General features: G+C 44.1%; 2 protein-coding genes across 4 annotated transcripts; one reads left to right on the forward strand and one right to left on the reverse strand.

Moving 5' to 3' along the window:
- Positions 1-448: 448 nt before the first annotated feature.
- nup98 (nucleoporin 98 and 96 precursor) lies at positions 449-19,390 on the forward strand. Of its 2 annotated transcripts, none has more exons than XM_084564225.1 (35): positions 449-624; positions 2,013-2,122; positions 2,219-2,314; positions 2,762-2,947; positions 3,039-3,178; positions 3,684-3,791; positions 4,221-4,404; positions 5,035-5,201; positions 5,512-5,646; positions 5,727-5,862; positions 5,981-6,073; positions 6,388-6,528; positions 6,652-6,785; positions 7,298-7,485; positions 7,593-7,709; positions 8,780-8,969; positions 9,065-9,161; positions 9,469-9,582; positions 9,684-9,822; positions 10,096-10,273; positions 10,472-10,633; positions 12,077-12,316; positions 12,537-12,669; positions 12,760-13,007; positions 13,087-13,271; positions 13,833-14,098; positions 14,248-14,523; positions 14,694-14,851; positions 14,946-15,086; positions 15,292-15,440; positions 15,560-15,781; positions 15,885-16,126; positions 16,543-16,697; positions 17,246-17,357; positions 18,417-19,390. In XM_084564225.1, the coding sequence occupies exons 2-35, from the start codon at positions 2,044-2,046 to the stop codon at positions 18,614-18,616; spliced, it is 5,511 nt and encodes a 1,836-aa protein (XP_084420351.1). In that variant the 5' UTR covers positions 449-624; positions 2,013-2,043; the 3' UTR covers positions 18,617-19,390. The 2 variants fall into 2 exon arrangements, with proteins under 2 accessions (XP_084420351.1, XP_084420352.1); XM_084564226.1 differs by having other exon boundaries at positions 6,391-6,528.
- Positions 19,391-19,447: 57 nt separating this feature from the next.
- Positions 19,448-25,274, reverse strand: LOC311503010 (uncharacterized protein). Of its 2 annotated transcripts, XM_084565493.1 has the most exons (7): positions 24,562-25,274; positions 22,106-22,411; positions 21,863-21,973; positions 20,974-20,999; positions 20,802-20,876; positions 20,580-20,651; positions 19,448-20,493 (listed from the first exon to the last, which is right to left on the reverse strand). In XM_084565493.1, the coding sequence occupies exons 2-7, from the start codon at positions 22,401-22,403 to the stop codon at positions 20,440-20,442; spliced, it is 636 nt and encodes a 211-aa protein (XP_084421619.1). In that variant the 5' UTR covers positions 22,404-22,411; positions 24,562-25,274; the 3' UTR covers positions 19,448-20,439. The 2 variants fall into 2 exon arrangements, with proteins under 2 accessions (XP_084421619.1, XP_084421618.1); XM_084565492.1 differs by having other exon boundaries at positions 19,448-20,651.
- Between the last annotated feature and the right edge of the window lie 1,561 nt (positions 25,275-26,835).

The following is a 26,835-nucleotide window of genomic DNA, read 5'->3' on the forward strand; positions in this document are numbered from 1 at the left end:
CAGATTCTGCTGTGAATATGTTTATTTTTGCATAACCTGTAATGTTGAGTTTGTGGCTTCATAAGATCCTTCATTAGTATACCAGTGTTAAGCATAACGGTCTTAATGTTCTGAAGTAAAGTGAAGAAAATAAATACATAAATAAATAATGATAATAATAATAATTACTATTTTACTATATTACTATTATTTTATGAAAAAGTTAAACTGCATCTTTTAAATTCAGTAATTAGTATTTCAATATATTCTATTTAACAAACTTAACTGATTATATTAATAAGTGGTCATAAAACATTATATTTTGTTTATTTATTTAAATAAAGTATACGTACTGACTCGTTTACTAAATAGCTTCAGTTTAAAACAAAATAAATAGAAATGCGTTTTTGTTTTTGTCAAGTGCGTCATTTGGATCGTCGTCGTCATGACGTTTGAAGCTGCGTGGTGACGTCGGTCGCGGACAGTTTTTCCCTCCTCGTTGACAAAGCTATCCGGCTGTGCCGATGATTAGCTAAATACTTCCACCGCGAAACACTTATTAAGACTCCGTAGCTCCAGTTCGCTGTAGGGGCGAGGCTGACGAGGAGACAGGGCGTCTATAAGACGGTGTACAAGTACTCAAAGGTAAATGTTTGTTAAACTAACGGCCGCTCTTTTCTGGCTTGGTTTTGTTTTGCTAACGTTTGGCTAGTTAGAGAGCTAGCCATCTAGCTAGCCGGCTAACATTAGCTTGACGCACATAACTTGTAACAAACAGCGCTCTGTGCGAAACGATAAATATCCAACAAAGGTACATGTTTATACATATTTAAAAGATTAAACTACCCGCTAACTCGGCCTTTTGACTTTCCTGGAACCCCTGGATTCTGTTGTTGATTCTCGGAACTAACTTCTTGCTAGCCGGAGCGGAAATCATGCCATCAACATGTCAGGTGTTGGCGGAGATGATTAGTAACTGGCCTCGTCTGGTTCTAACTCCCCAGCGTTTGATTCCTAAGCAGGTCAAATGCATCCAGCGTTTAGGGCGTAGAACCGTCCGTGTCCGGGTTATCGCAGCTCTTAACCGGCTCGGTCCGGTCAGCTACACGTGGAGCTGGAGGCTCTCAGCGAGGCTCCACTGCTTTCATGTCCCGCTTAGAGCTTCCAGACTTCAGACAAAACATGCTACTTCACCTGGAAGCTGCTGGGGTTTCCCTTCACATGTCACCACCTGTATAGTCAGGAGTCACTAAAGCAGCCTGGGCTTGTTGTTGGACTGAAACTGTACATATTACCTGGTTCATTTTCTATTTGAAATGTCAGAATCCTAATGTGCTGTCTCACACCAGATAAAGTAAATTAACCATTGGTCTTTACGTCCCCACATAATGTGCAACGCTGATTTATAATTACTCTTTTGCTTTTTTCTGAACTGAATAACGAGGGACATTTTCAGTAATGTTCAACATATTATACAGATGAGTAGATTTTTAGTAATATAATTATTTTCCCCCCTTAAACAGATGGAGGCCAAGATTGGCTAATTTCATGTAATACTTAAATCAATAGAAGTATTTTGGCTCAAAATTATATCGGTTGTTGTCAAGGAACTGTTTTGATTTGATTTGCTCAGATGATATTCATATGTAGTAGTGTTTTAGTTATAAATCATTTCATTGTGAGTTTATTGCTAAATGTGAACAGAAGATGATTTAAAGTGTGTAAATGTGGATTCATTTCATTATCTGTGGATAGTTTTTGCTGAATGCTAATCCATTATACACTCTGCTGTCACTGTGTCAAAACATCAACCAGTAAAGTATTTAAATGAAACTTTAACTTCATAGTTTGCTTACTGACAGTTTTCAGTGTTACATATTCAAATAGCATTCTCGTCCCATCAACACTGGGTCGTACTTTTTATCATCAGATATTTGTTTCATCAACGTCTCGTCTTAGTCACAGAAAAGTGGTCGTTGACAAACATCTTTCGTCTTCATTAGCTAAACTAACACTGCTGCTGTTCTCTCCAGAAGACTTATGCCGTCCTGCTAACAGAGCAAGATGTTCAACAAGTCTTTCGGTACTTCCTTCGGTGGAGGGACGGGGGGGTTTGGAACCTCATCAACCTTCGGTCAGCAAAGTAAGTCGGTTTCATTATTTGTTTAAACCTGCAACATGAGCTCAGGTTGACTTGTGGATATTAATTACCCGTCCTCATGTGAACTCTGATCTATAGACGCTGGTTTTGGGGCAGCGGGAGGTTTTGGGACGTCTGCATTCGGAGCGACCAACAACACCGGAGGACTGTTTGGAACCACACCAAATAAACCAGGTATGAACTACATCAGTTTCTTCTAGTTTAGATTAGGGCTTCAGGCTCTGGAACTATATTGTACCATGGTATCACATCATTGAATAAGATGAGAAAGGGAACTGGACATTAAAACAACGGAAGACATTTGGCTGTCGGACTGTAAAATAACTTGTCCCACCAATTTTTGGACTTTGAAAGATAATTTTTTCATCAACCCGAAGCAAAAATCGACACCATGGACATTTTTTTTGGTAGTGTTCATTTATTCAGACTTTTTTTGAATATAGGTGCCCAATTAAACCTTTGTTAGCACCGACAAAAAAAAAACCAAAACGCACCACTAATGGCTGTTTAGTAGTTAAACAAAGAGAATAAATCTGGCATGCCTTTATTTATGTGTTGATGAAAGGCGGCATCTGCAGGAACACAGTCAGCCACTAATCTGTCCTCGTTGTTTCCTTCCAGGTGGCCTGTTTGGGTCCACTACGTTCAATCAGCCGGCGACATCCTCCACCAGCACCGGTTTCGGTTTCGGTGCGGCGAGCGGCACGACCACCAGCCTGTTTGGCAACACCGGGACCGGCACCAGTGGTGGACTCTTCACTCAGCAGAACAATGCGTTTGGTGCCAACAAACCCTCGTCCTTTGGAAGTGAGGACCTTTTGATGATTATGATTAAGGACTCTGTGAAGGTTTGGTGTTGAATGACGACGTTTTTGTCCTCCCGTCTTGTGTCCTTCAGGCTTTGGGACGAGCACCAGCAGCGGTGGACTCTTTGGAGCCACCAATACCACCGCCAACCCTTTTGGTGGAACCAACTCCCTGTTTGGAAGCTCTGGGTTCTCGGCCGCTCAGCAGCCGGGAACAACCGTAAAGTTCAACGTGAGTCCGTGAGATCCAGATTTTTGCTGTGTCCAACTCTGTGCTACATACTAAGTGTGAACTAGCCTCATATTCATAATCCAAGTCTGGTAACATCTGGATTTTATTATGGGGTGAGAGAAAAAAATACCTCTGCATCAACTGGATAGTCCTGCAACCAATCAGAGCCATTTTGGTTTTAAACTTACTTCATACACATGTCGTTGGTCCACTCTGTTGGAGTGTTGAAAAAGGTTTAAGCCAGCTTAGATTTTTTGATTTGTAAAGCAAGTGTCTAGTGTCAGTTTTTATCTTCACATGCCAACTTCTAGACTAGTCTGCAGTCGGTTGCTTATATTTTGTGACAGATCTTAAGATGGAAAAGCCTCTACTGTGGAACTGATTCTAAAACAAAAGCCTCACCATTGTCTGAGTTCAGTTTATTGTGTTTTTAGCTGCATTTTAAACTTGTAAATCATTAAACGCAGCCTTTAAAACTTCTTTTTGTCCAACGCCTCTTCCACAGCCTCCAACAGGAAGTGACACCATGGTGAAGGCAGGCGTGACCTCGAGTATCAACACCAAGCACCAGTGCATCACAGCCATGAAGGAGTACGAGAACAAGTCTCTGGAGGTGAGTCTGAAGTACCAACATCTCGGCTGCAACATTTTTTTAGAGTATGTAAACTAAGACAGTTTGATCAGCAGGTCTCGGCTTTACAAAGGTGAAGTTTAAATGCATTTATTTGTCTGAAGGAATGAGTCCCGGTTCACACCAAGACAGTGGAGCACATCAACTATTTAACCTAGCTCTGTTTTCATTTAGATCTTCTTTCTCAAAGAAAAGTAAGCTGGTAATGTTTTTGTACAGTCTCAAAGGTGATTGGACAAGTTTTTAAAGAAGCTCACTAGAATAAAGACTTGTGACGTGAAGCGCCGTATAACTCGTTTATTACATTAATTACGACTTGGGTCATTTCAGACTTCTAAACGTCTCCTTCTAATCTTGGAGTGATCTTTTTTTTGGGGGTTTTTATGATCTAATTCTGTTTCCTCCCTGCAGGAGTTGAGGCTGGAGGACTACAACGCTGGGAGGAAGGGCCCGACTAACCCGATGGCGGCGCCAGGGGCAGGCAATCTTTTTGGCAGTGCCGCGGCCACATCAAGCACCGCAACCGGCCTCTTCGGCTCAGCGGCTTCCAACACCAGTTTCTCCTTTGGGCCGAATAAGAGCACATTTGGAGCAGGTATTGATACTGATCCTCCACCAGCTCAAGAGTAGCCATTAAGATTTGGTTTATAGTCCCGCAACAGATCCACACCAAAGCATTTACCCTGTGCATTGTTCTGTAATTATTATGGCTGATCTGATTATTGTCTCTGCAGCCGCTCAAGCAAAATCCTTATTCTGACTCATTTCTATTTAGTGTGGTTCCAGTAAGGGATAAAGAATCACTGTGTTTCTTCTCCATCAGTTCCTCAGGAATACTGAACCTGGATATGTGATGCGAAGTAGAACCGTGTACACATTGTTTCACGTCAGATTGTGCTGTAGGTACTCATGCCTATAAACCAAGCTTTAGAAATCACTGAAAATGAAAATTCTTAATTTAGAAAAACAAAAGCCCTGTAAATATGAGGAATGGTCTTACTGTATAGCGGCATGTAATGGTACTACAGCAGACAAACGCAGTGCGGCTACATTTAACTCGGTGAAAGCTTGTGTTCATGTCCCTGGGGAAATGACAGCCACATGGAGGGAATATCAATATATTATGATTATTTTTCTGTAATGTGTAAAATGATAGGATGTGGTGATGTCCAGGCTAAATAAAATGGCCACTTGTGACATGCTGAATCCTTTGTCCTCTGTCCAGCTCCTGCCGCTGGCTTCGGTACAGCCACGGGCGGTCTGTTCAGTCAGCCGGCCCAGCAGCCGGCTGGCAGCCTCTTCAAGCCATTCGGTTCGACCACCACCGCCCCGAGCACCAGCTTCTCGTTTGGCAACACAAACACGATGGGACAGGCCAACACCAGCAGCATGGTGAGAACCTTTATTGACACTGAAGATAATTCTTTACACACTGAAATGTAGCCTGACAGGTTACACAGTAAACCACCAGTTCTGAAACTCAATAGGAGATCGTTTGGTTCAGCGTGTTTCAAAATGAAGGAAGAGAAACGACTTTAAATCAGTGTTTTGAGGGTCATTTTTGACATCTTGGCCTTTGCTAACGAAATAAACACTAGTTTGAAATAATGAAACTGTATCCTGCTGCAGCTTTAACCCAGTATGAGTTCCCTTTCTGTTGTAACTGTCTTTTGAAAGAGAGGTTATCTGGTTGTGTCTTCAGGGTTTGTTCGGGAACACAGCACCAGCTCAGACCGGCGGTTTGTTCGGCGCGACTCAGACCAGTACCGCCACCGGCTTTGGAAACGCAGGCTTGTTTGGACAGCCCAACACTGGATTTGGAAATGTCGGCACACAGGTAGAAAGTGTAAATATATAAAGTGAGCCGGGACTAGGGTGTTCATCCTCACACTGAAAAATGTCCTCTGCCTTTTACAGCCAAGTTTATTCGGCAATAAGGCGGCCGGATTCGGCACCACCACCACAAGCGCCCCGTCCTTTGGGACCGGCACTGGGCTCTTTGGGAACAAGCCGGCCCTCACACTGGGAACCGGCACCAACACATCCACCTTCGGTATGTCTGCTGATTTTCAGAGCAGAGCTTGGTTACTGCAGCAACCCAGACTTAAACTTGCACTCTATTTCAGACAAAAATTATTAACACCTTTTTGTTTTGTTGTTGTTGGCTGTAGGATTTGGTGGAAACCCTGCTGCAGGGGGTCTGTTTGGAAACAAGTCGACCACCGGAGGGCTCGGCACCGGACTGGGAACCAGCTTTGGGACAGGTAACGGAGGAATGCTCGGGACAATTAATTACAGGCAGGACAGATCCTTCTCAGCTCCTTCTCTCCCTTGCAACTGGACATTTAACGTCCACTGAAAGGATTTTACTAATCATAATTATCAAGTCAAGATTCAGAGCGTTCACTGATTCAAGAGTCTCAATCTTGGAATCCTCTTGTTTAAAGGGGAGATGAACCATTCATGATTTATTTGGTCTTTTTAAACGAAACTCACCCCCCAACACCCTAGGGACGATGACGACACAAATACATAATATGTAGAAATATATTATATTAATACAAAGCTGTGTGTCCAGCAGTGGGCCCGGGACAGACTCTGTTCGGGAATAACCAGACCAAACTGGGCTCCACTCTGGGAACGATGGGAACGTTTGGAGCGACTGGATTCAACAGCGGAGCGAGCACCCTGGGCTTTGGAGCTCCACAGCAACCCATTGGTGAGCAAATATAGAAATAAGTCAATAATTGTTATTTTTTGATTTATATCATCAGTGTTTGACTTCTCTGACAGGCCACAAGTTTAGATATATTGTTTTTTTTTTTTTTTGCTCCTCTTTCAGCACTGACGGATCCGAACGCAGCGGCCTCCCAGCAGGCCATGCTCCAGCAGCAGCTCAGTGTCCTGGCGTATTCGCCATATGGAGACTCACCGCTGTTCAGAAACCCACTGTCGGACCCGAAGAAGAAAGAGGAGGTGAGGGTTGCAGTCTGCTGCCCTGTTCTAGGGCTGCAACAGCTCGTCATCGACATGTTGCAGTATTTCCCAAAAAAGCCCAAACGTCAGAAGTGAAGAAACTCGGCAGTAATTAGCTAAAAAAGTTACAAAATCCCAAATGACGGCGTAGGTGAACGCATTCTGAAACTGAAATCTCTGCAGTAGGATCTGGAACGTGTGTAATGGCAGGGGGAACACTGAGGTAGTTTTCCAGTAATGTTCTGCTCTAAGTGGGTGTTGGCAACCTAGAGCAAATCAATAATTAAATCTGACTCAACTCTATGAGTGATAATTAAAAATGAGAAAACTCATTCCCTTGAATAAATCTGAACATTCTCAACGTTATTGAATGGTATCAATTCAGTAGTTAAAGGTTGAATCAAAAATAGGATCATGATCATGTTTGAAGGTTTATTATTTAGTGTTTAACCAAATGATTAAGTAGATTAATCCACAAACGAACATTCCCAACTTCTCCTTTCCTCCGACAGCGTCTGAAACCGACCAATCCGACGGCCCAGAAGGCTCTGACCACGCCCACCCACTACAAGCTGACCCCCCGACCCGCGACCAGAGTCCGCCCCAAAGCGCTGACGTCATCCGGGGCCTCAAAGTCACAGCTCTTCGATGGGCTCGATGACGATGAGCCCTCGCTCACCAACGGAGCCTTCATACCGAGGTATCCTCACCTGGAGCTTCAGCTGATCGTTTGACTTTTCCCACAATGTGACTGTTAATAAAAAAGAGCCCCTGAATGATGGCGTCTTTGTGCCGTTATCTCCTCAGGAAGAGCATCAAGAAACTTGTGTTGAAGAACCTGAACAGCAGCCAGTACAGCAGTCCAGTCAACAAGGAGACGGATGACCTCGCATCGCCATCGGAGTATCCACAGAACGGACACAGGTCGGCTTTCACACAATCATTCACATCCACAGAAACATCAGCCTGTCGGGTGAACTGTCTTGAATCAGGTTCCGTTTGTCCCTGAAATCTTAAACTTGGTTGTTTCTCTCAGCTCCACATAGTTAATGTTTTATGCTGTCTAAAGCCTTGTGACGGTAACTAGCCGGCTGTACTGCGTTGTTTTAGCGAACAACAATGAAAACAGAGATTTGACTACATTATTAGTGATTCTCTGGTTGTCCATGTCTTTTTATAGCAAGCAGTTGGTCTCTAGTGGACATCCAAGGCTCTTGTTTCCTAGGTAACCCTCCTATAAATACAGCTAGTGTGTGGATGGAGCTAACCCTTCTTTTACATGAAAGTAAAATCCCGTCCACTGTGGTCCCACTGCTCCACCTGGGTTCACCTTTCGCTTCAAGCTGCTATCATTGTGGTGGATTGAGCCTTTGTCTGATTGGTCAGTCATGACGTGTCAGTCATCTGGCTCAATCACTCCTATTGGTTGAGATCAGTTCGTCTTGTACCGCCCACTTCACATCGCCAAAGGTTTATGACTAAAGCTCTTTGATTTTCAACCAGGGATGCACCGATTGTGAAATCCTGGGACGATACTGGTGTTTAAAATAACGATTTGGCCGATGCCGATGTTTTTTTTTGCCGATGTTTTTAAGTCTTTCAGCTCTTCATCCTACCTTTTAATGAGCACAAATTCAATCAGAGAAATTTATGAAACAAGAACAACCTTTAATGGCAATTTGTTATACAGAATAAAACATTAGTGTTTTGAAACTCACAGCCTGGAACATGGGGCATCTTTACAAAACAAAATTGGCCTCAGGAAAAACAGTCCCATATAGCGGGCATCCTCTTCTGAACATTAATGACACTTAAATCGCCTGCAGTACGCCTATCTCTCACGTACGCCTTAGTAAGATGCCTGTTTTTCTTTACAAAGATAAGCATCTCTGCCTTGTTGCAGCAAAGTCTATTTCTCTTCTAATGGGTTGAATATCATCCGATACCTATGTTCAGCATCCATAGTTTCAACCATAACGTTCTCCTATCTGCAGCCCTGTGGACGAAGACGATGAGCTTAGGGAGGTGCCGGGGCCCAGCAGCCGAGCGGACGACGACCCCGAGGTCACCCAGTTCTACGTCAACCCCATCGCCAAACCAATCCCACAGGGCCGAGTCCAGACCAGCCTGCAGGACACCATCAGCGACCTCAACATGCACAAAGTGTCCAGGAATGGTCTGGAGGTCAGTGGCCACTGAAGCGAAGCATGAAGCTTCAGACAGATAAATTAGTGTAGTAGTCTTCAGTTCTTATTGACTTTGAATGTTTTTTCTTTCAGCTGAGTAGCGACGATGTCTCAGCCTCTCTGGGGGAGGAGTCTCTGCAGGAGGACAGGGAGGAGGAGCAGGAGGTCCAACAGTCTCCTCATCCTGCAGGTCAGTTTAGAACTTCTTCTTCGTCTACCTCTTTTCATCTGCTGCTGCTGCTTCAATTTTTGGCACCTTTGACAATAGCCAACAGCCACTAAAACAGAAGAAGAAGTCATCTTCGTCTTTGATGACTTCCTGTGCATAAGTGTCTTAAGCTCCCGGATGTTTTGAAGCTAGAGGACATGGTTTAGGTTTATGGCAGACCTAAACTTGATTGAAGCCCGATCAATCCGATCATTTTAGAAATGCTTGGATCGATACCGATCAGGACATCTCCACAAACTGTCCCCAAACATTCTTTTCTGTTCTCCAGGCATCGTTCTGAACCGTGTGGGTTATTACACCATCCCCTCCATGGACGACCTGGCTGAGATGGTGGACGAAAACGGCGACTGTGTCGTGGAGAACTTCACCGTCGGCAGGAAAGGTAACTGCAGTCACCTCTTGTCTCAACTCGAGATTAACAAGCTTCAGCCCTGATTGGGTCTCTCGAATCATCGGTCTCTCCACTCTGATTGGCCCTCGCAGGTTACGGCTCCGTCTTCTTCCCTGGTGAGGTGAATGTGTCGGGACTGAACCTCGATGAAATCGTCCACTTCAGACGCAAGGAGGTCATCGTGTACCCGGACGACAAAAACAAGCCACCAGAAGGGGAGGGTCTTAACAGGTGAGTGACGGGAGACCAAGGGCGTGTCGTGACTTGTTTTGTAGTGGAAGCAGGAAGCAGCAGAGACATCACAATCAATGATAATGTAGGTAAATTTGAGTAAATCTAAATCGCCACCCCAGGACATTCCCAGGTAAAACTAATCCCATGTGAATAGGGCCATTTTTATGGATATTATGATGTGCATAATGGTAGAAAACGCTTTAATCACTGTTTCATCTTTTAGTTTTTTTATTTCTCCTGACCTGAATATCTCTCTCTGTCTGTCGCTAGGCGAGCGGAGGTGACTCTGGATGGCGTCTGGCCAAACGACAAGACGACCTGCACTCAGATCAGGAGCCCCGAGCGTCTGACCGACATGAACTATGAGGGCCGGTTGGAGAAAGCCTCGCGCAAACAGGGAGCACGCTTCCTGGAGTACAGGCCTGAGACGGGATCCTGGGTGTTTGAGGTCAGTTTTACTAATTCACATCAGATAATGATTGTGGATTTACTTTATAGCTTAGCTTGAAGCAATAAAGAGTCCTGAGAACCCCCTGAGACTAAATGACAACGCAGAACAGGAAGTCTTGACTCTTGTGATATGAAAAAGAAGCTTTGTGTAAAGATAGGTTCTCAGGTGTCACTGACTCCGCCCTCTTTCCCTCAGGTGGCCCATTTTTCCAAATACGGCCTCCAGGACTCCGACGAGGACGAGGACGTCCCGCTGAAGGCCGACCCCAAGAAGCTGAAGACGGCGGCGTCCCTTCCTCCCTCCAAGCTCCAGCACCAGCTTCCTCCCTCTCAGCAGCAGGTGGCGCCACAGGCTCAGGTAGAGCAGCCTGCGCCCATCCACACTCCTCATCATCTTCATCCTCCTCTTCCTCACTGACACACCTGAACAGCTGATTAAAGGAGCATTTTATGACTTGTGTCTGTGCAGCTAATTTTAGCCTCAGCCTGATCATTGCATAGGAGTTAATTTCAGCATTTCAGTTTTAAACTATTTTACTAAAAACGAATGTCGTCATTGGCTCCAGAGGTTTGTGGCGTCTCCTCCATCTTCTCCCTCTAGTTTCTCATCTTCCACGTGTCTCTGCTTCTGTGCAGCGCTTCTCTGTCGTCAGACTTTTCAAATCCTGAGTTGGAGCTTTATGAATCAGTATCAGATCTTTAGAATCAAGATCCCAGCCCTGATGAATGATATTTAAAAATTCAGGGCGATATTTTTAAACGAAATCTGGTTTGAATGAGCTCTCTTCTCCAACAGTGATCAGTTTGGTGTGGATTATCTGAGCTACAGATCATTATTGTTATGTAGCATTACAACACAGAGAAATATACTTGCACGGAGAGACTAGTGAGTTGGAGAGTATTTACAGAAATAGAAATGTCAAGGGGTTTATTCTGGACTTGTTTATTATTGTTTGTATCATAGGTCTTGTGTCTGGCGTCCAGAAATGACTCGCTGATTTAAACTAAACTAATAAACCTGCTTTTAATGAAGGTTTTCCTCAGATTAAAACTCTTCTTATTGTCACTGATTGTAAAGGAAAAGGAAGAAGAAAAAAAAATATACAGAAGTAAAAACTAACGAGGCCTTAAATGTCTGAACAATATTCAGGTTACACCCAGACTAACAGGAAGCAGCAGATTCTCATTTAACATGGTGTTGGATTAAAAGTCTTCCTGCTGACAGTTTGTGTCTCGTAATCATGTGAAGCTTTAACTCCAAATATATCCAAATATATTGACTTCATCTTGTACTAAAGTATTTAACAGTATCTAAATCGTTGGGACTATAGGAGTTTATTTTTTTTTATTATTATTGAAAGTTTATAATTTCATTAGGTGTCTCAATCTTGTGGTCAACTATATATTCAGACAATCCTGCAGCGCTGATTCAGAGTTTATGTTTTTATTGTGTGCTTTAACAAAGATATTCACATTCAGGAGGACGTCATGTTGTGGTATTATGCTTAAGTCCTCTAACGTGTGTGACTTGAGTTGTACTAATTTTCACTTTGTCAAATAAAAGTAAAGTTAAAGAAGCTGATGTTTCAGTTTTTGGTTTGTAAACTTTCCGTAAAAAGAGTTGAGGTTTAATTTGATGTTTAGTTTTCACATTTGTGTCTGAACCTGTTCAGTGTTTGTTCTTTAAACGGAAACTACAAATGCCTGGGAACCTCAGAGGACGTCTGATGATTTAGTAATGATGATGTTTAGAAATAAAACGAGTCTCTTAATAAATCCAGTTTATCTTCTTCGTCTGCAGTCCAACATCGTCCTGGATCTCCCAGGCAGCGGTGGTGAGCTGGACAGCGACATGGCCGACATCACTCAAAGCTTCCCGACAGAGAGCATGCTGGGAGGAGAGGAGGATGGCGAGCCAATGCTGGGGGAGATGGACGCCGCCAGCAGGAAGCTGGGAGGTTTGACGTCGCTGGAGCTGGACAGCGTCTCTGCGTCCAGCCACATGGCGTCGTCTCTGGGGATAAACCCTCACACCCTCCAGGTAGAGCCCCGTCCTCCACCGCTCACAGGAAGTGATCATCTCTTAGTGTAGCGTCTTTAAAGTTAGCGACTAGAAATGATGAAGTACTGGATCAGATATCTGCCTACATCAAAGATCCACAGAGAAACGGTTTTCTGATATAAAATGATGTAGAATCCTGAAAGACAAATACAAAAAGAGGAGGTTTCTTTTAGAGATCTGAACCTCTTGTCGTCTGCAGATCATGAAGGCGTCTCTCTTTGCTGAGGACGAGGACGAATGCGACATGTTCCAGGATCATGGGCTGACGAAGGCCTCCGCTGACGTGTCGTCTCCTCGCCTCGTTGTCCCAGGAACTCAGAGCCGACCCTCAGGTACAACACCACCACCTCCTCCTCCACCTCCGTCTGTTCTGATCAACGACTCTTCATCTATTAACCTCCCCTCTCTCTCTCTCTCTGTAGTCGGTGGTCTCCTCCAGGCTCGATTCACCTCCAGCCTATACTCTCAGATCTCAGACTCTCCCCGTCCTCCTCCTCCTTCGTCGGCGGCGGCGGCAGCGGTCGACTCCTCCCGCTCCTTACAGTGGGCTGGGTCGGTGCCCTCCTCGTTCCAGCTGCCTGCCCGAACTCCAGAGCCTTCAATCAGGACGGTGGGCGTCCGGCGTCTGGGCGGCCCCGTCCCCATCAAAGAGTCGGTCACTCAGGGGAAGGTGGGTGTTTTTATTTACTGACTGATTCCTGAGACGTCCTCGTAGCCTGAAGCCTTTAACGATATATGATGTCTCTCAGGGAGGCTTGTTGATGGACACTGGCCTCGTGGCAGTCCGCTCCTTCAGGGTGGGCTGGGGTCCCGGCTGGACATTGGCCCACTGCGGCAGCCAGCTGAGCTCGCCAACATCCAGACAGCTCCAACGCCACGAACTGATGGCCAAGACAGACTTCAGCTTCCTGCCAAAGCCCGCCAGGAGCAAACCGTAAGACTTTAAACGCACCTATACAGAAACATGGACGGCACCTTTACAAACTAAGAGTCAGTAAAGATTTTTATAAGTCAAGACAAACTGTTTCAGATCTGTCCAGATTTACAGAGCTGCTGAAAAGTTTTGTGTCATGACTAGTAGATGACGTCATGCATAAAAACACAATAGACAGTAATGCTTTGTAACATTGAAATCTATATTCTTGACCTGAATACATACAAGCTACGGAGGCTTTAAGGCAATTGAAACTTGAACACGGGCTACTGTCGGCTGTAGCCCACGGCAACACCATAAACAGTCAGTCTGACACTTGTAATATGCCTCTGGCTCGGCAAAAAAATAAAAGAACACGTTCTACAACCAGAGCAACAATGTCAACTAATAGAACTGAACATAAACACTTGAGCTTATCAATAGCCTAGAATAGCCAGTGAGCGCATTCATTAATTTATGGATATATGTAATTAAAAAAGATTCAGTGTAACTTTCTGGTATGAACTTGTAGAAAAATAAAACCTGCCTCATGCATTAAACCTGCCCCATGCCTTCCTGCAGCCTGACTGAAAGCCCCTTCAAGGTGGTTCTGGAGCAGGTCGTGGGTCTGGATCCTCAATCTGGCAAGACCAGTGAGGAGGAGGAAGAGGATGAAGAGAGCCAGGCAGCGCTGCAGCGCCCCCTGGAGATCTGTCTGAAGCACAGCACCGTCAGCACGTTGGATGGCTCGGCCTGCCCGCTGGTTCGACCACAGCTCGGTGTTGCGGCGCTGCACGAGTACGCCGAGTGGATCACCGAGCTGAACGACAAGCAGGGAGACGCTGATCGTAAGTTAAAGCATTAAAGCTACTGTCAGAACATTTGTCGCCACCTGCTGTAGGTCAGAGGAATTACACAAACACCTGTTAAAACTTAGTGTCCTGCAGGTTTTTATAAGGAAACCGGAGTTCATTTATAAACTCTTTTTCTCCTCCAGCTCTCCTGGGTTACTGGGCTGAGGTCTGGACTCTATGTGAGGCCCTGTGGGGCCGACTGGGCCCCTCGGATCAGGACCTGGACGCCGAGACACCCAGCGACTACGAACAGCAGCTGGAGCGGAGGCGAACCTTTTCAGCCTGGCTGTCCCGTGGCGCCACGAGTCGAGTGGAGGAGGAGGTGGCCCTGGCAGGAAAGGGATGCCACACGGACGCCATCTTCAGTTACCTGACGGGAAACCGCATCAGTGAGGCGTGTCGACTGGCACAGAAGGAAGGTGTGTGGACATGAGACAGTATTTTGTTAATTTATATAGTTTTTATTAATTTTTTTAAGCCTCTCACTGATGTTGTAGTGAGCATGTGCTAGGTATCTGATGGCTTTGAGGAAATGACCCATAATGTCATTCTACCATCTCTGCTAACACAATGCTGTTTGTCCATCCAGGAGACCACCGGCTGTCCCTGCTGCTGTCTCAGGCCATGGGTTCGCAGTACTGTCGGGACCTGCTGGCTCTTCAGCTCGCCGACTGGAACCGCATGCAGACCGACAGCTACCTGTCCGAGGAGCGGCTTCGCATCTTCGCGCTGCTCGCAGGGAAACCTGTACGATGTGTTCAACACATTTCTAGTCTCAGAGTTTAGAAAGCGTCTCTGTGTGGTTAAATTTTGTGTCTGGACGCTTGTTGTGTTTCTTCAGGTGTGGCAGTCGTCAGACTCGATGGTGAACGTCTGCTCCGAGTTGGACTGGAAGCGCTGCGTGGCCGTCCACCTTTGGTTCATGCTGCCGCCGACCGCCTCCGTGGCCGATGCCCTCGCCAAATACGAAGCAGCCTTCCAGGTGAGCTGCCGGGTCTCTTTGCAAAACGAGACCAGTGATGATTTCAACTTATTTTGTAGAAAGGACACTGAAACAGACGGTTCAGACGAGAAAAATATAATTTATTGTGTATAGTAAATGTACAGCAAAATAAACCAGAGCTGCATCTGTAACAACAACAACAACCGAGTTTAGCTTTAAGTTTTGTGATTGTGATCTCCTGCAGGGCTCCTGTGAGGGAGGGAAGTATGCTTGCGCCCCGCTGCCTCCATACATGGAGGCCGATCAGCCGGATTTGGAGGAAGAAGAGGAAGAGGAGTCTAAACGGCCACTGTATGACCTCTGCTTCCACCTGCTCAAACTCTACAGCGACAGGTAAACATTGCTCACCTGTTACCGTAATCACGCCGCAGTTTTGTTAAAATATTATTTAAATAATTAAAACGGTAAAGGTGTTAAAGGATTAAAGATTAACCACACCTATCGTCCTGCAGACACTACAGCCTGCAGCAGCTGTTGGACCCTCTGACGGTGACCTGGGAGCGTCTGGACTACCGACTCAGCTGGCACCTGTGGGGCGTCCTGCAGGCGCTGCACTACAGCCACCTGAGTGCTTCGCGGCAGGGACTCCTCCACACCAGTTACGCTGCTCAGCTGGAGAGTGCCGGGCTCTGGCACATGGCCATCTTCATCCTGCTGCACATCCCTGACCACACGTACGTTCACTAACAGATTCTGGAGTCGTAGCTGTGATTTTCTGGCAGTAGGTGTCAGCAGAGAGATTTCTCCGTCTTGAAGCTCAGTGTTTTGGTTTTCCAGTCAGCGGGAGAAAGCCGTGAGGGAGATGCTGTCGCTGCACTGCCCCCTGCAGGAGACGGAGGAGTCGGTCCGGAGGCAGCGCTTCCTGACCGAGCAGCTGATGATCCCAGAGCAGTGGATCCACGAGGCCAAAGCCACCCGAGCCCTGCGCGACGCCGACAGACACCAGCAGGCCCTGCACCTGTACCGGGCCGGATACTGGAACCAGTGCCACCGGTTGTTGATCCAGCACCTGGCCTCAGGTATAGCTTCCTGTTTTCATTCAACCCGTCGCTGGGCAGATTCAGTTGATACTAGGAATGTTTAGATCAAGCTGTGGAAAGCAAACAGAATATAAAGTGTGGTTGTAGTAAATAATATTGGAGGGCAGTGAAGAAGAAGAGTTAAAAGTTTAAAGAAGAAAAAAGTAAATTGTCTTATTCCTCTCTTCTTGTGTTTTCTTTATGAGAATGAAGTTATCTGTAGCTACTGAGTTAAGGTCTGAGCAGCAGAGATGTTGAGAAGAGGACTAACTGGAAAAATATTCCTTTTTCCTGATCAGGGATGAAAATGTTCTGAAACTAAAACGGGAGGCGTCGTCCACGCCTCACCTCTCAAACTCTACTATAAATCAAACAGTGACAATTTGTTCAGAGATGTTTCCTGTCTCCTCCTGCAGACTGCATCATCAATGACAACCACGACTACCTCCTGGAGTTCCTGGAGGGTCTGGCGGTCCCTGAACACAGCGCCACCATCCAGGACTGGGACACGGCGGGACGGGTTTACCTGGACTATATCCGAGTCCTAAAGTCTTTGCAGGACATCCAGCAGGTATGTTCAGACTGGTGTGGTCCTGAAAATCAAGATCTGCACAAAAAAAAAAAAAAAACACCAGAATCTTGGAATCTCAGGAAGAGTTAATAAAACTCTGATTTATTCAGAGATAAGTATTTTTCAGTAGCTAGAGAAACAGAAACCAAACTCGGTAAATTGGTTTAACGTCTTCAAATTAAGTAAATTTCTGTCTCCGTAGCAAATATGTGTCTTTAGTTTTATGTCCTGAGCTTCAGACCTGATCGATAATGTGGTCGATATTAACCTTATTATTCAAGCAGCACTGTGAAACGTTATTAGTTCCCCTCTCAGGAGATTAAAAAGCTCTTTAAAGTCCTATACTTAAAAAGTTTTAGATCTGTAATTAATAAAAATCTCTTAAAAACCTCGGATGACAACAAACTTCCTGCTGCAGCTTTTCACAGTAAAAGCTTTAATCGGTTAAATATGTTTATTATAGGGAGTGTTGGGTGTTTCTATTATTAGTATCACTGTTATTTTATCAATCATCACTGTTTCACGTTTAAATGATGAATCTCTCTTAGGTGGAAAACGCCGGCTATCAGCTTGAGCGCCTCTACACCGACGTCACGTCTCTCTGCAGCCGCATCGAACTCCTGCCCTGCAGCACCGCCAGAGACCGGCTCGCCCAATCAGGTAAGACTAGGACGACCACTTCATTGGGTGCGCTAGTGAAGTCCTTCTGATCTAAATAATGTTGAGTTGAAAAGTCGTGATTTAACTTGATGATCATTGTGGAGTATGGAGTTTGTGGTGCTGTTAAACTGGACTGATGTGAGGAGATGGTCCATATTTTAGAACAAGCTACAGTTCAGTAGTTCCACAAAATGAAAACACAACTGAATCAACATCTCTCTGTTATTAGAAACTAAAGCTGAACACCCAACGAAGTGGACAGGGAGGGTACTTCCTGTTTAAAGCTGTAGTTCTTGTAGAAAGGAAGCATTTCCGGGGATATTAAGGCTGTTATGTTTGTCTTTATCAGTGACTTTTAGAAAGTCACCAGTCATTCAGAACCGAAGAAGAACAAGGACAATAGGACTTGTAGTTTCCTGAAGAAACTGTCCATGTCCAGTATTTTAACCATGATTTACGCTAGCACACGACATTAAAGCTACCGTCAGAACATTTGTCGCCACCTGCTGTAGGTCAGAGGAATTACACAAACAAGTATCTCTTGTTTCATCTTTGTTTCTTTGGATAAACCATGACCTGGATGACTGAGAACCTTCACAGACTCTCACAAAGAGTATTAAGACCTTTTATGACAGAGTGAGGAGTGGTATATGCTGCAGGGAGGGGAGTTAAAGTAGGTGTGGGTGTTTTTGGGGCAACAAAATGGCCGCTCTGATTCCTGGGATGCTTGAGCTTCACTTTTGTTCAGTAGGATCAGAGACGCCTCGTCCGAGTGCAGAGTTTAGTTTGACTTAACCGGTGTCTTCTGTAAGTGAAGAGTGTCCAGGTCTCAGAGGGTAGATAAAACCCTCTCTAGATGTTAGCTTATATTTATTAGCATGTTTCTTGCTGGTTATTGTTAGCCCCCTAGCAGGAAACAAAACTTTAAAAAGCGACAGCCAGGATTTATCAGGTGAATTCAGCTTTAATATTTCAAAACCTCAGCTCTGATCTAACCAAGCCCTGCCCCCTACATCCACCCCTCCCCCCATCCGTCCATCCATTCATCCATCCATGCAGAAATGGCGAAGCGCGTGGCTAACATCCTGCGCGTGGTGCTGAGGCTGCAGCAGGGCGACATGTCGTCCGACTCCCTCACCGTCCCGCTCGCTCAGCTGGCGCCGCACATCAGCCGCCTGCCGATGCCGGAGGACTACACGCTGGAGGAGCTGAGAGGCCTCACGCAGTCGTACCTGCGCCAGCTCATCGTCAGCCAATGAGATCGAAGCAAACGGCACCAGACTCTGACGCAGATTCGTCCTCCGACTGTTGTCTGTCTCTGAACGTCATTTCCTTGGGATGGCGTTTTAAAAGATGACGAGAATATTCAGATTAAACGTGGACGCGACGGCCACGAAGAGCGCTGACAGGACAGAGATTATTTTTATTACCAATAAATCTGATGTTTATTCATTTAGGAAGTGAAACAACGCGGCTTGATCTGAACAGTTTTCTGCCTCTGTGTGTGAACACTTGATCGTTCTTTGAATTTGAACAAATGAAAAACTCATTTCTCATTTGACTCCAAAGAAAACGATGCATCATTGATTATTTCTTTCCCAGTTTCGGTTTTATGATTGACCAATAAAACCCGCTGTTAGCTTAGCGCCATTAGCATCTGTTCATCTGTCGATATGTGAATAAAGACGATCTATAACATTTAAAGGAGACGTTCAGACGAAGAGCAACGAGTGTGAAACGTCTGATGGTCTATTTTTGTAGAGCTCTTGTTTTTTTTTGTTTTGTTTTTTCTGAATGTAAATCACAAGTGTGTTTGCACTTAGCCAGACATAAACAAACTTTTTTTTTTATTATTATTATTAATTTGCTCCTCGTTAAAATTTCCTTCCAAAACGGGCTTCACTGCATGTGTCTAGAAATATAATTGTATATTTTTGGGAACAACAGGTCATTTTATCTTCTACCATTAAATATTAACCGATTGGATCTTTTGAAACGAAACCCTTCATTTATTGATCGGTTGGGTTAATTTGAGGGGGGGGGGGGGGGGCTCAGTGTTGGTCGTTTCATGGAGGGATGCCGCTGTGTGTATGTGTTTGTGTGTGCGCATGTTTTTCTGGTGATTTTGTTGATGAACATTTTATAATAAAGTCGAGTAGAAATAAACAGTTTGTTGTTATTTCTGGTTTGAAAGGAGGAGGAAACGACTTCCTGTAACGTTGAGTTGGAATAAAAATAACTGATAGATGTATGTAAGTGAAAAAACGTCTCGTTAGCTACGGCGAGTGATTAATGTGTCGATTATTATCTGAGTGGTCGATCGTTTGGTTTACAGCTACATAATAAAACAGAATAAACCTTTATTCCAACTTTTAACTCAATGCTGATTCAAACTTTTACCAAATGTTACTTTTAATCAAAAGCTCAGATTTATTCAGAGGATTTAGGAAAGCTGTCGGTTCCTTTATTCTGTTATTAATTGGCATCCATAGTGTTAAATGATTGATCAGCTAAAGGACATCTGCTCTAGAGACTGTTATGGATGAAGTGTTTAGAGATATAGAGTCTGCTCAGATTCAGACGTGAAGGAGGATGAATGTTCAGCCACGTTATCTCAACCTGGTGGCGCTCCAGTAAAGACAGTTTCTGGAGACCAACCTGTCTTTAGACGATCATAGATTCTGGATAAATTATTAAAAATAAACGTACGGACTCTGTATAAAAACTTATATCTCCTGCACCTTTCCTCCAGTTTGAACGTGAGTACCGTCAAATTTAAGTCAGTCTGGACTTTAAGACATTATTATTATTATTTACCTGTAACTTCACTTTATTTTAATGTGTCACAGTCCAACAGTATTTGGACCTAACCAGGTAGCTCCCTCTGTTTTCCAAAGATACTTGGACAGTCGACTCCAAAGCTGTTTCATGGACATGTTTAGGACATTCCTTCACTGTTGATCTGCTACCACAAACAAACCAGTTTAACAAAACAGTCCATTTTATTATACTGTTAAGAAACAAATGGAAAAATACAAAAACACGTTTCTTGTACTGTATTTCTGCGTCGTCACAATTAAGCTCAAGCTGATTCCTTTTTTAATTTAGTTTTCTTTGGGATGGCTGCATTTGGAATCTGCAGAAAGACACAAGCAGAGATAGTTAACATGTAAGAGATCTGATTCTGATCTTTGGCAGAGACGGACTGAAAAATGAATCTACCTGCAGATATGTGCTGAACCATTCGTTCTCCATCATCTTCTGTTTGGCCTTCACCGGTCCAGCGGCGGTGGTCTGAACAAACATCATGTTAATTAACTCCAGCAGCTACAGACAGCAGCTAGCATCTTTAAAGTTGCATTGCTTCTCTACAGATTTAACATTAACTAGACTATCATATTACATCCTGTAACATTAATTTAAAAAATAAATAAATAAATAAACCTCCTTCCTCTTCCTCTGTTTGGTGCTCATAGTTTGTTCAACTGGAGTCTTTGTCTTCTGATCAGCAACGGTTTTCTTCCGGTAACAAAAGGAGATTAATGTCAGTGAAATCAATCAAACATGAATGAATGGAACAATGAATGGATGTTGGTGTAGTTGGTTTCACTCTGACCTTAGCGGGTTGACTCTTCTTTTGAGCTTTAAAGAAAGGAACAAACTTAATATTGCACTGCTCAGGATTTATTATTTGATGAACACTCTTTATAGCTCCAGTTTGTCAGTAGTTCTAGATAAAACATGAACAGTTTGTCATCATAATGAAATAGTTCATAACGAAGTGAAAATGACACTGATCTGATTTCTCTTTGCTGCGTTTATATGAAGTTCATAGTTCTATTAAAACTGATCATCACGCCCTTCACTTGACGAACCTGGTACCGGTTCACCCAAATGTTCTGAAGCTACAAGCTACAACAGAGTGTGGTGTTTTTACTAATGTCTCTAAAAGATCAGGATTTAAACCTATATAAAGTGTTTGTTTGCTACCAATTTGAATAATTTAGAAAATAATAACCCTGTAAATTTTAGGGACGGTCAAAATGGACGAGAAAACATGCAGACAAACTGAATTTCACAGTCAGCATGTCAGAATTTCTTCTTCTGGCTCAATATTTCATCAAATCCAAAAACAACTGACAACAAATGTAATTAAAATTGTTTGTATGACCTTCTGTGGTCATTTTGAGCCTATCACCATGATTCTCCATCAACTGTGCTCCACATGGTGACTTGAATGACAGAATCTGAGCCCTGCACCCCAATTTCATACATGGTCCTTTGCCTCCATCTTGTGGTCTAATGGTGGTACTACAGATAATAAACACAATAGTGAAAAGTGGCTTAGTAGTGAAAGTTAGCTTAGCACTGATATGTAGCATGCCTTGGTGACTGGTTTCCCTGTGGAGTTACATGCATGAACAACATGGAGGAAATGTGCACAATGGTAGAATGTGATGTGCTAACTGAAATGTCCCAAGGTTGAATTGTGTGTTAAGACTCACCCCCCAGCACCTTAGAGGGTTTAGGAGGTTGTGCGTGTGTTGTCCCACCAGCCGGAGGTTTTGGTTTTTTGGCCGCTGCTCCCGAAACACTCGCAGCTTTGCTCTTCTCCTCTGAAAAACACATTCAACCAGATTTGATTTTATTAGTGACACAAGGACATGAGTTCCATTTTTTTTTGTTACAGAGCTTTTTCTCTTGGTTAAGTTTTTACTCTGACTGACAGTAAATCATCAAGTTCTCACTTTTTTTCTGCCGGTCACTCTTCAGTTTGTCCACGATGGGACGCAGCAGGTCCTGGACGGCAGCGTCCCTCCTGGGGATCCACTGATCCATTGCTTTTTGGATGGCGGTGATGGACGGTTCGACTCCGTAGTACTGAATGATGATTTGAGGCATCTCTTCTTTGACCTTGCCGGTCTTCACCCCCTGAGGAATCTTCTCCAGGAAGGTCAGCAGCTTCTTGAACTGAGATTCGTCCAGCTCCTCCAGGACGTTGGACAGGGCTGTCTTCCACTTAGTCTCAAAGTTCTTCTGAGACATTGTTAACTCTGATGGCACAAGGAAAAGGAGTTAGCATTAGCATTAGCTTTTCATCCAACAATGAAGCTGAAACAAAGACACCTGGGGCCTCATGTACGAACGTTGCGTGCGTACAAAAACGTTACGTACGTACTCCGCTCACGTAAAAGTTCAGATGTATCAAGAGTGAAATGTCTGGGAACTTTGTACGTGCCAACGCCAACGACGTGGCTGGCGTACGTAGGATTCTACAGATGTCGATCCTTTGGCGACACCCAGAGGTGATGCCGGGAAACTGTCATCAATGTGAAAACTATTACTCCGACCGATCGGGACTGTGCCGGTCGACCCTGAGCAGAGCCATGCAAGCCGCGTGGGACGGAATTATCCGCATGTCAGCCAGGTATATCAGATTCCCATACAATGCAGCTGAACAGGTCAACATTAAAGAGCAATCTGCAGCGAGAGACGGTTTTCTGAATGTAATCGGAGCTATGGACTGCACACACATTGCTATAAAAGCGCCATCGCATGAATTTGTAAATGTCAACAGGAAACATTTTCATTCAGTCAGTGTACAGATCATACGTGATGCGCAAATGCAAGTAACCAACATTGTGGCAGCGTGCCAAAGAGCACATTTTTGCGCATCTCCACTCCGGTGAGTAGCGTCTCCAATTCGCTTTCTGTGAAGTTCTTCTTCTTTCCCGTCTTACTCATTCTTATGTTTTCGTTTTCTGACCGCGCAGAGGGGGGAATCTCAGGTGCAGGGTCAATTTAAAATATAATTTGCATATTTAAAATGGGCGTGGACGGGGAGTTGCATATTTAAAAGGGGTGTGGACGGGGAGTTGCATATTTAAAAGGGGCGTGGACAGGGATGTACAAAGGAAGTGTGCTTCGAAATGCTTCTAAATCTGAGCTTACGTCACGATTTAGAAGGAAATCTACGCAACTCTTCGTACGTGAGGCCCCCTGGACTTGTAGAATTTCTTGGAGAAACTTTGTCATTCATAGCTTTAGAACTGAAGAAACGTGTTAGCCCTTTAGAACTAAAGGAGCTAGTTAGCCCCAAAGAAGCTAGTTAGACCTTTAGAACTGAAAAGGCTAGTTAGCCCTTTAGAACTGAAGAAGCTCGTTAGCCCCTAAGAAGCTCGTTAGCCCCTAAGAAGCTAGTTAGCCTCTTGGGGTGGGGTTTAAGCAATGATGTCACGTTGCGTGTACACACCACCACTTCAGTTAGCTCACACCTGTGCTTAGAAATGGTCAATTGTGATTGGATCACTCAGGATGCACGTTGGCCCTTTAAAACTGAATGTGTCGCTGCTCCTGGAAGGTTATTACACTCTTATAACATGCAGTAAATTTTAAATAACTGCCAGATATGGAAAGAAAAATGTGTAGATTCTAGCAAAATGGGCAAAGGCACTTACCCACAGGACATTTTCTGACCTTTTTACAGTCAAAATAAGCAAAAAAAAGTTCAGACTGACACTGGGTTTAGGTGTTAAAGGGTTAAAATATGGCCTGGGCTTAACAGGTTAGCCCTTTAGTAGCTAGTTAGCCCTTTAGAACTGAAGAAGCTAGTCAGTCCCTAAGAAGCTAATTAGCCCTTTAGAACTGAAGAAGCTAGTCAGTCCCTAAGAAGCTAATTAGCCCTTTAGAACTGAAGAAGCTCGTTAGCCCCTAAGAAGCTAATTAGCCCTTTAGAACTGAGGAAGCTCGTTAGCCCCTAAGAAGCTAGTTAGCCCTTTAGAACTGAAGAAGCTAGTTAGCCCCTAAGAAGCTAGTTAGCCCTTTAGAACTGAAGAAGCTAGTTAGCCCCTAAGAAGCTAGTTAGCCCTTTAGAAGCTAGTTAGCACAGAACTGAAGCTTGTTTGTTTCTTGTGTTAAACTCTGAGCTGTTGACCTGAGAACATTTCTCAGACTTCATCTTTTCTTGTTTTTAATTTTTATTAGATGTTGCTTTCATGCTGTTTTACAGACATCTACAAACGGAGAGTATTTAAAAAAGACGTGAATCTACCACAGCTCACATGGATCCATATTTCACTGAGGACCAGTTAATCGTACTTGTCTGTCGTATTTGAAGAAAATCTGGTTCTCATCAGATTTTCTGATTTTACAGAAATAAATGTTTGATTTTGTTCACCAGACTTACAGTAAAGTTGTCACTTACTTTGTTCCTTCCTTCAGAAATCCCCCCAAATCCTCTGAAAATGACAGAGTCCCCTACTACTGTTCCCGCCTAAAGCTCAGCTTGTACTTTAGTGCGGTAAAGCCAGCCTCCACTTCCGGTGAACACGGTAAAGCCAGCCCCCACGTTCTTTTGCGCTTTGTCCTTATTCGAAGCGTTACGGTAAAGTGGAATTAGTCTGTGGAAACATGCAGTTTTTTTTTTAATTTCTATTTCAAAATCATGTAGTATTTAAGGGGCTTTTATTTTGAAATTCCAAATCAGAATGGCCTGATATTTCCTGGGTGACATCCTGAGGGTGTCTACTATCAAACTAAATTGTGACAAATCAGACCTAATCATAATCGGCCCCAAATCCCTCAACAACACCACAGACAGTTTCCGCCTCACCATCGACAACTCCACCCTGTCTCCATCCCCCAACAGCCGCAACCTCGGAGTCATCTTTGACAGTAACCTCTCCTTTGATCATCACATCAATCAAATCACCAGAACTGCCTTCTTCCACCTCAAGAACATTGCCCGACTCCGTCCATCACTCTCCTTCTCTGCTGCTGAAACCCTCATTCACGCCTTCATCACTTCCAGAATTGACTACTGCAACAGCATCCTCTATGGCACACCATCCAAAACTTTAAATAAACTTCAGTACATCCAAAATTCTGCTGCACGTCTGCTCACCCACACCCGCTCCCGTGATCACATCACTCCTGTCCTCCAGAAACTCCACTGGCTCCCAGTTCCACAGCGTATTCAGTTCAAAATCCTCCTCCTCACACACAAAGCCCTCCATAACCAGGCCCCTTCCTATCTCACTGACCTGCTCCATCGCCACAATCCATCCCGCAGCCTCCGTTCATGTGACGCAAACCTCCTTACTCCACCACTCAAGACCAAGCATCGAACCTGGGGCGACAGAGTCTTCTCTGCAGCTGCCCCCTCCCTCTGGAACTCTCTCCCCAAACACATCCGCGACTGTACCGACCTTCCTACCTTCAAATCTCTGACAAAAACACACCTTTTTAAAATTGCTTTTAATGTTTAGCTCAGTTTATTGTGTTTTTCATGTTATATTTCACATTGTTTTGCTAATTTGATGTCCTTTTTATGTAAAGTGTGTTTGAGTATCTTGAAAAGCGCTTTTAAATAAAATGTATTATTATTATTATTATTATTAGGATAAAGAGGAATTAGTCTGTGGAAACAGGCAGTTTTCTTTAAATGTTATATTTCATTTAAATATTATAAATTAATTTGACACATGCCCATATTTACATTGTTAGTTACCTTTTTATTGTAATTCATTATAACATTGTTGCAAATAATAATTCGTCATTAGTTGTTATTTATTTATATTTTCCAATAGATTTAAATTAGTTCACCATTTACTGATTGACAGCTTGCATGAATGATCCTTTTATTTTGAAGGGCTGTTTTTGCACGCGTTTACCGTAACGCTTCGAATAAGGACAAAGCGCAAAAGAACGTGGGGGCTGGCTTTACCGCAGTTTCACACTCATCGGAGCTAAAGTAATAAAAGTAATAAGTACAGACGTGTTTGAACCTATACAGTCAATTCATGGTCTTTAGTATCCCGGCTTTGAGCATATCCAGGATATGGTGTTTACATGGAACACAGAGAAACCATGATAAATACCAGAAACCCGTTTTCTGATCACTGCATTCTATCTGCGCATGCGTGTGTTTCGTCTTTTTCAACGTTTTCCAACGCGACCTAACTTGTTCAACAGTGCGAGGTGGAAAACCAGCGTCACGTAGCTTTTCCGCAACAGACTTGAATATGTCGACATTTCTGTGTTTTCTGCCATCTAAACACGTAGTTATGTTGAGTTCTTTCATTATTTTAAAGCAAAATTCAGTCTCTTCGTCGCTCCAAAAGTGAGACGTTCTCGTTGCCGCCATGTTGATTGTATATCTGGTGCGTCACTTGGCGTCACTCGCGCCTGCGCAGACAGTGGGCAGCTGTCAGAGACCGGGATAAGGTCAGGTGTATACATGCTCCAGTATCCCGGCTTCTATCGGAGTACTCCAGGTGGCAAAACCGGGTTTTTTGAAATCGGGAAATGGGCATAACCCGGTTTCTGAATTCGGGATATGGTGTTTACATGGACAAACACTGAAACGGGATACTTAAAAAACCCGATCAAAACCGGGATACTAAAGACCATGTAAACTCAGTCAATGATTTGCACCCTCGGGCTCTGACATAAAGAGTCACACCTCAGCATTCACTTC

The sequence above is a fragment of the Chelon labrosus genome (assembly GCF_963514085.1).
Source record: "Chelon labrosus genome assembly, chromosome: 17".
In the NCBI taxonomy this organism is placed as follows: Eukaryota; Metazoa; Chordata; class Actinopteri; order Mugiliformes; family Mugilidae; genus Chelon; species Chelon labrosus.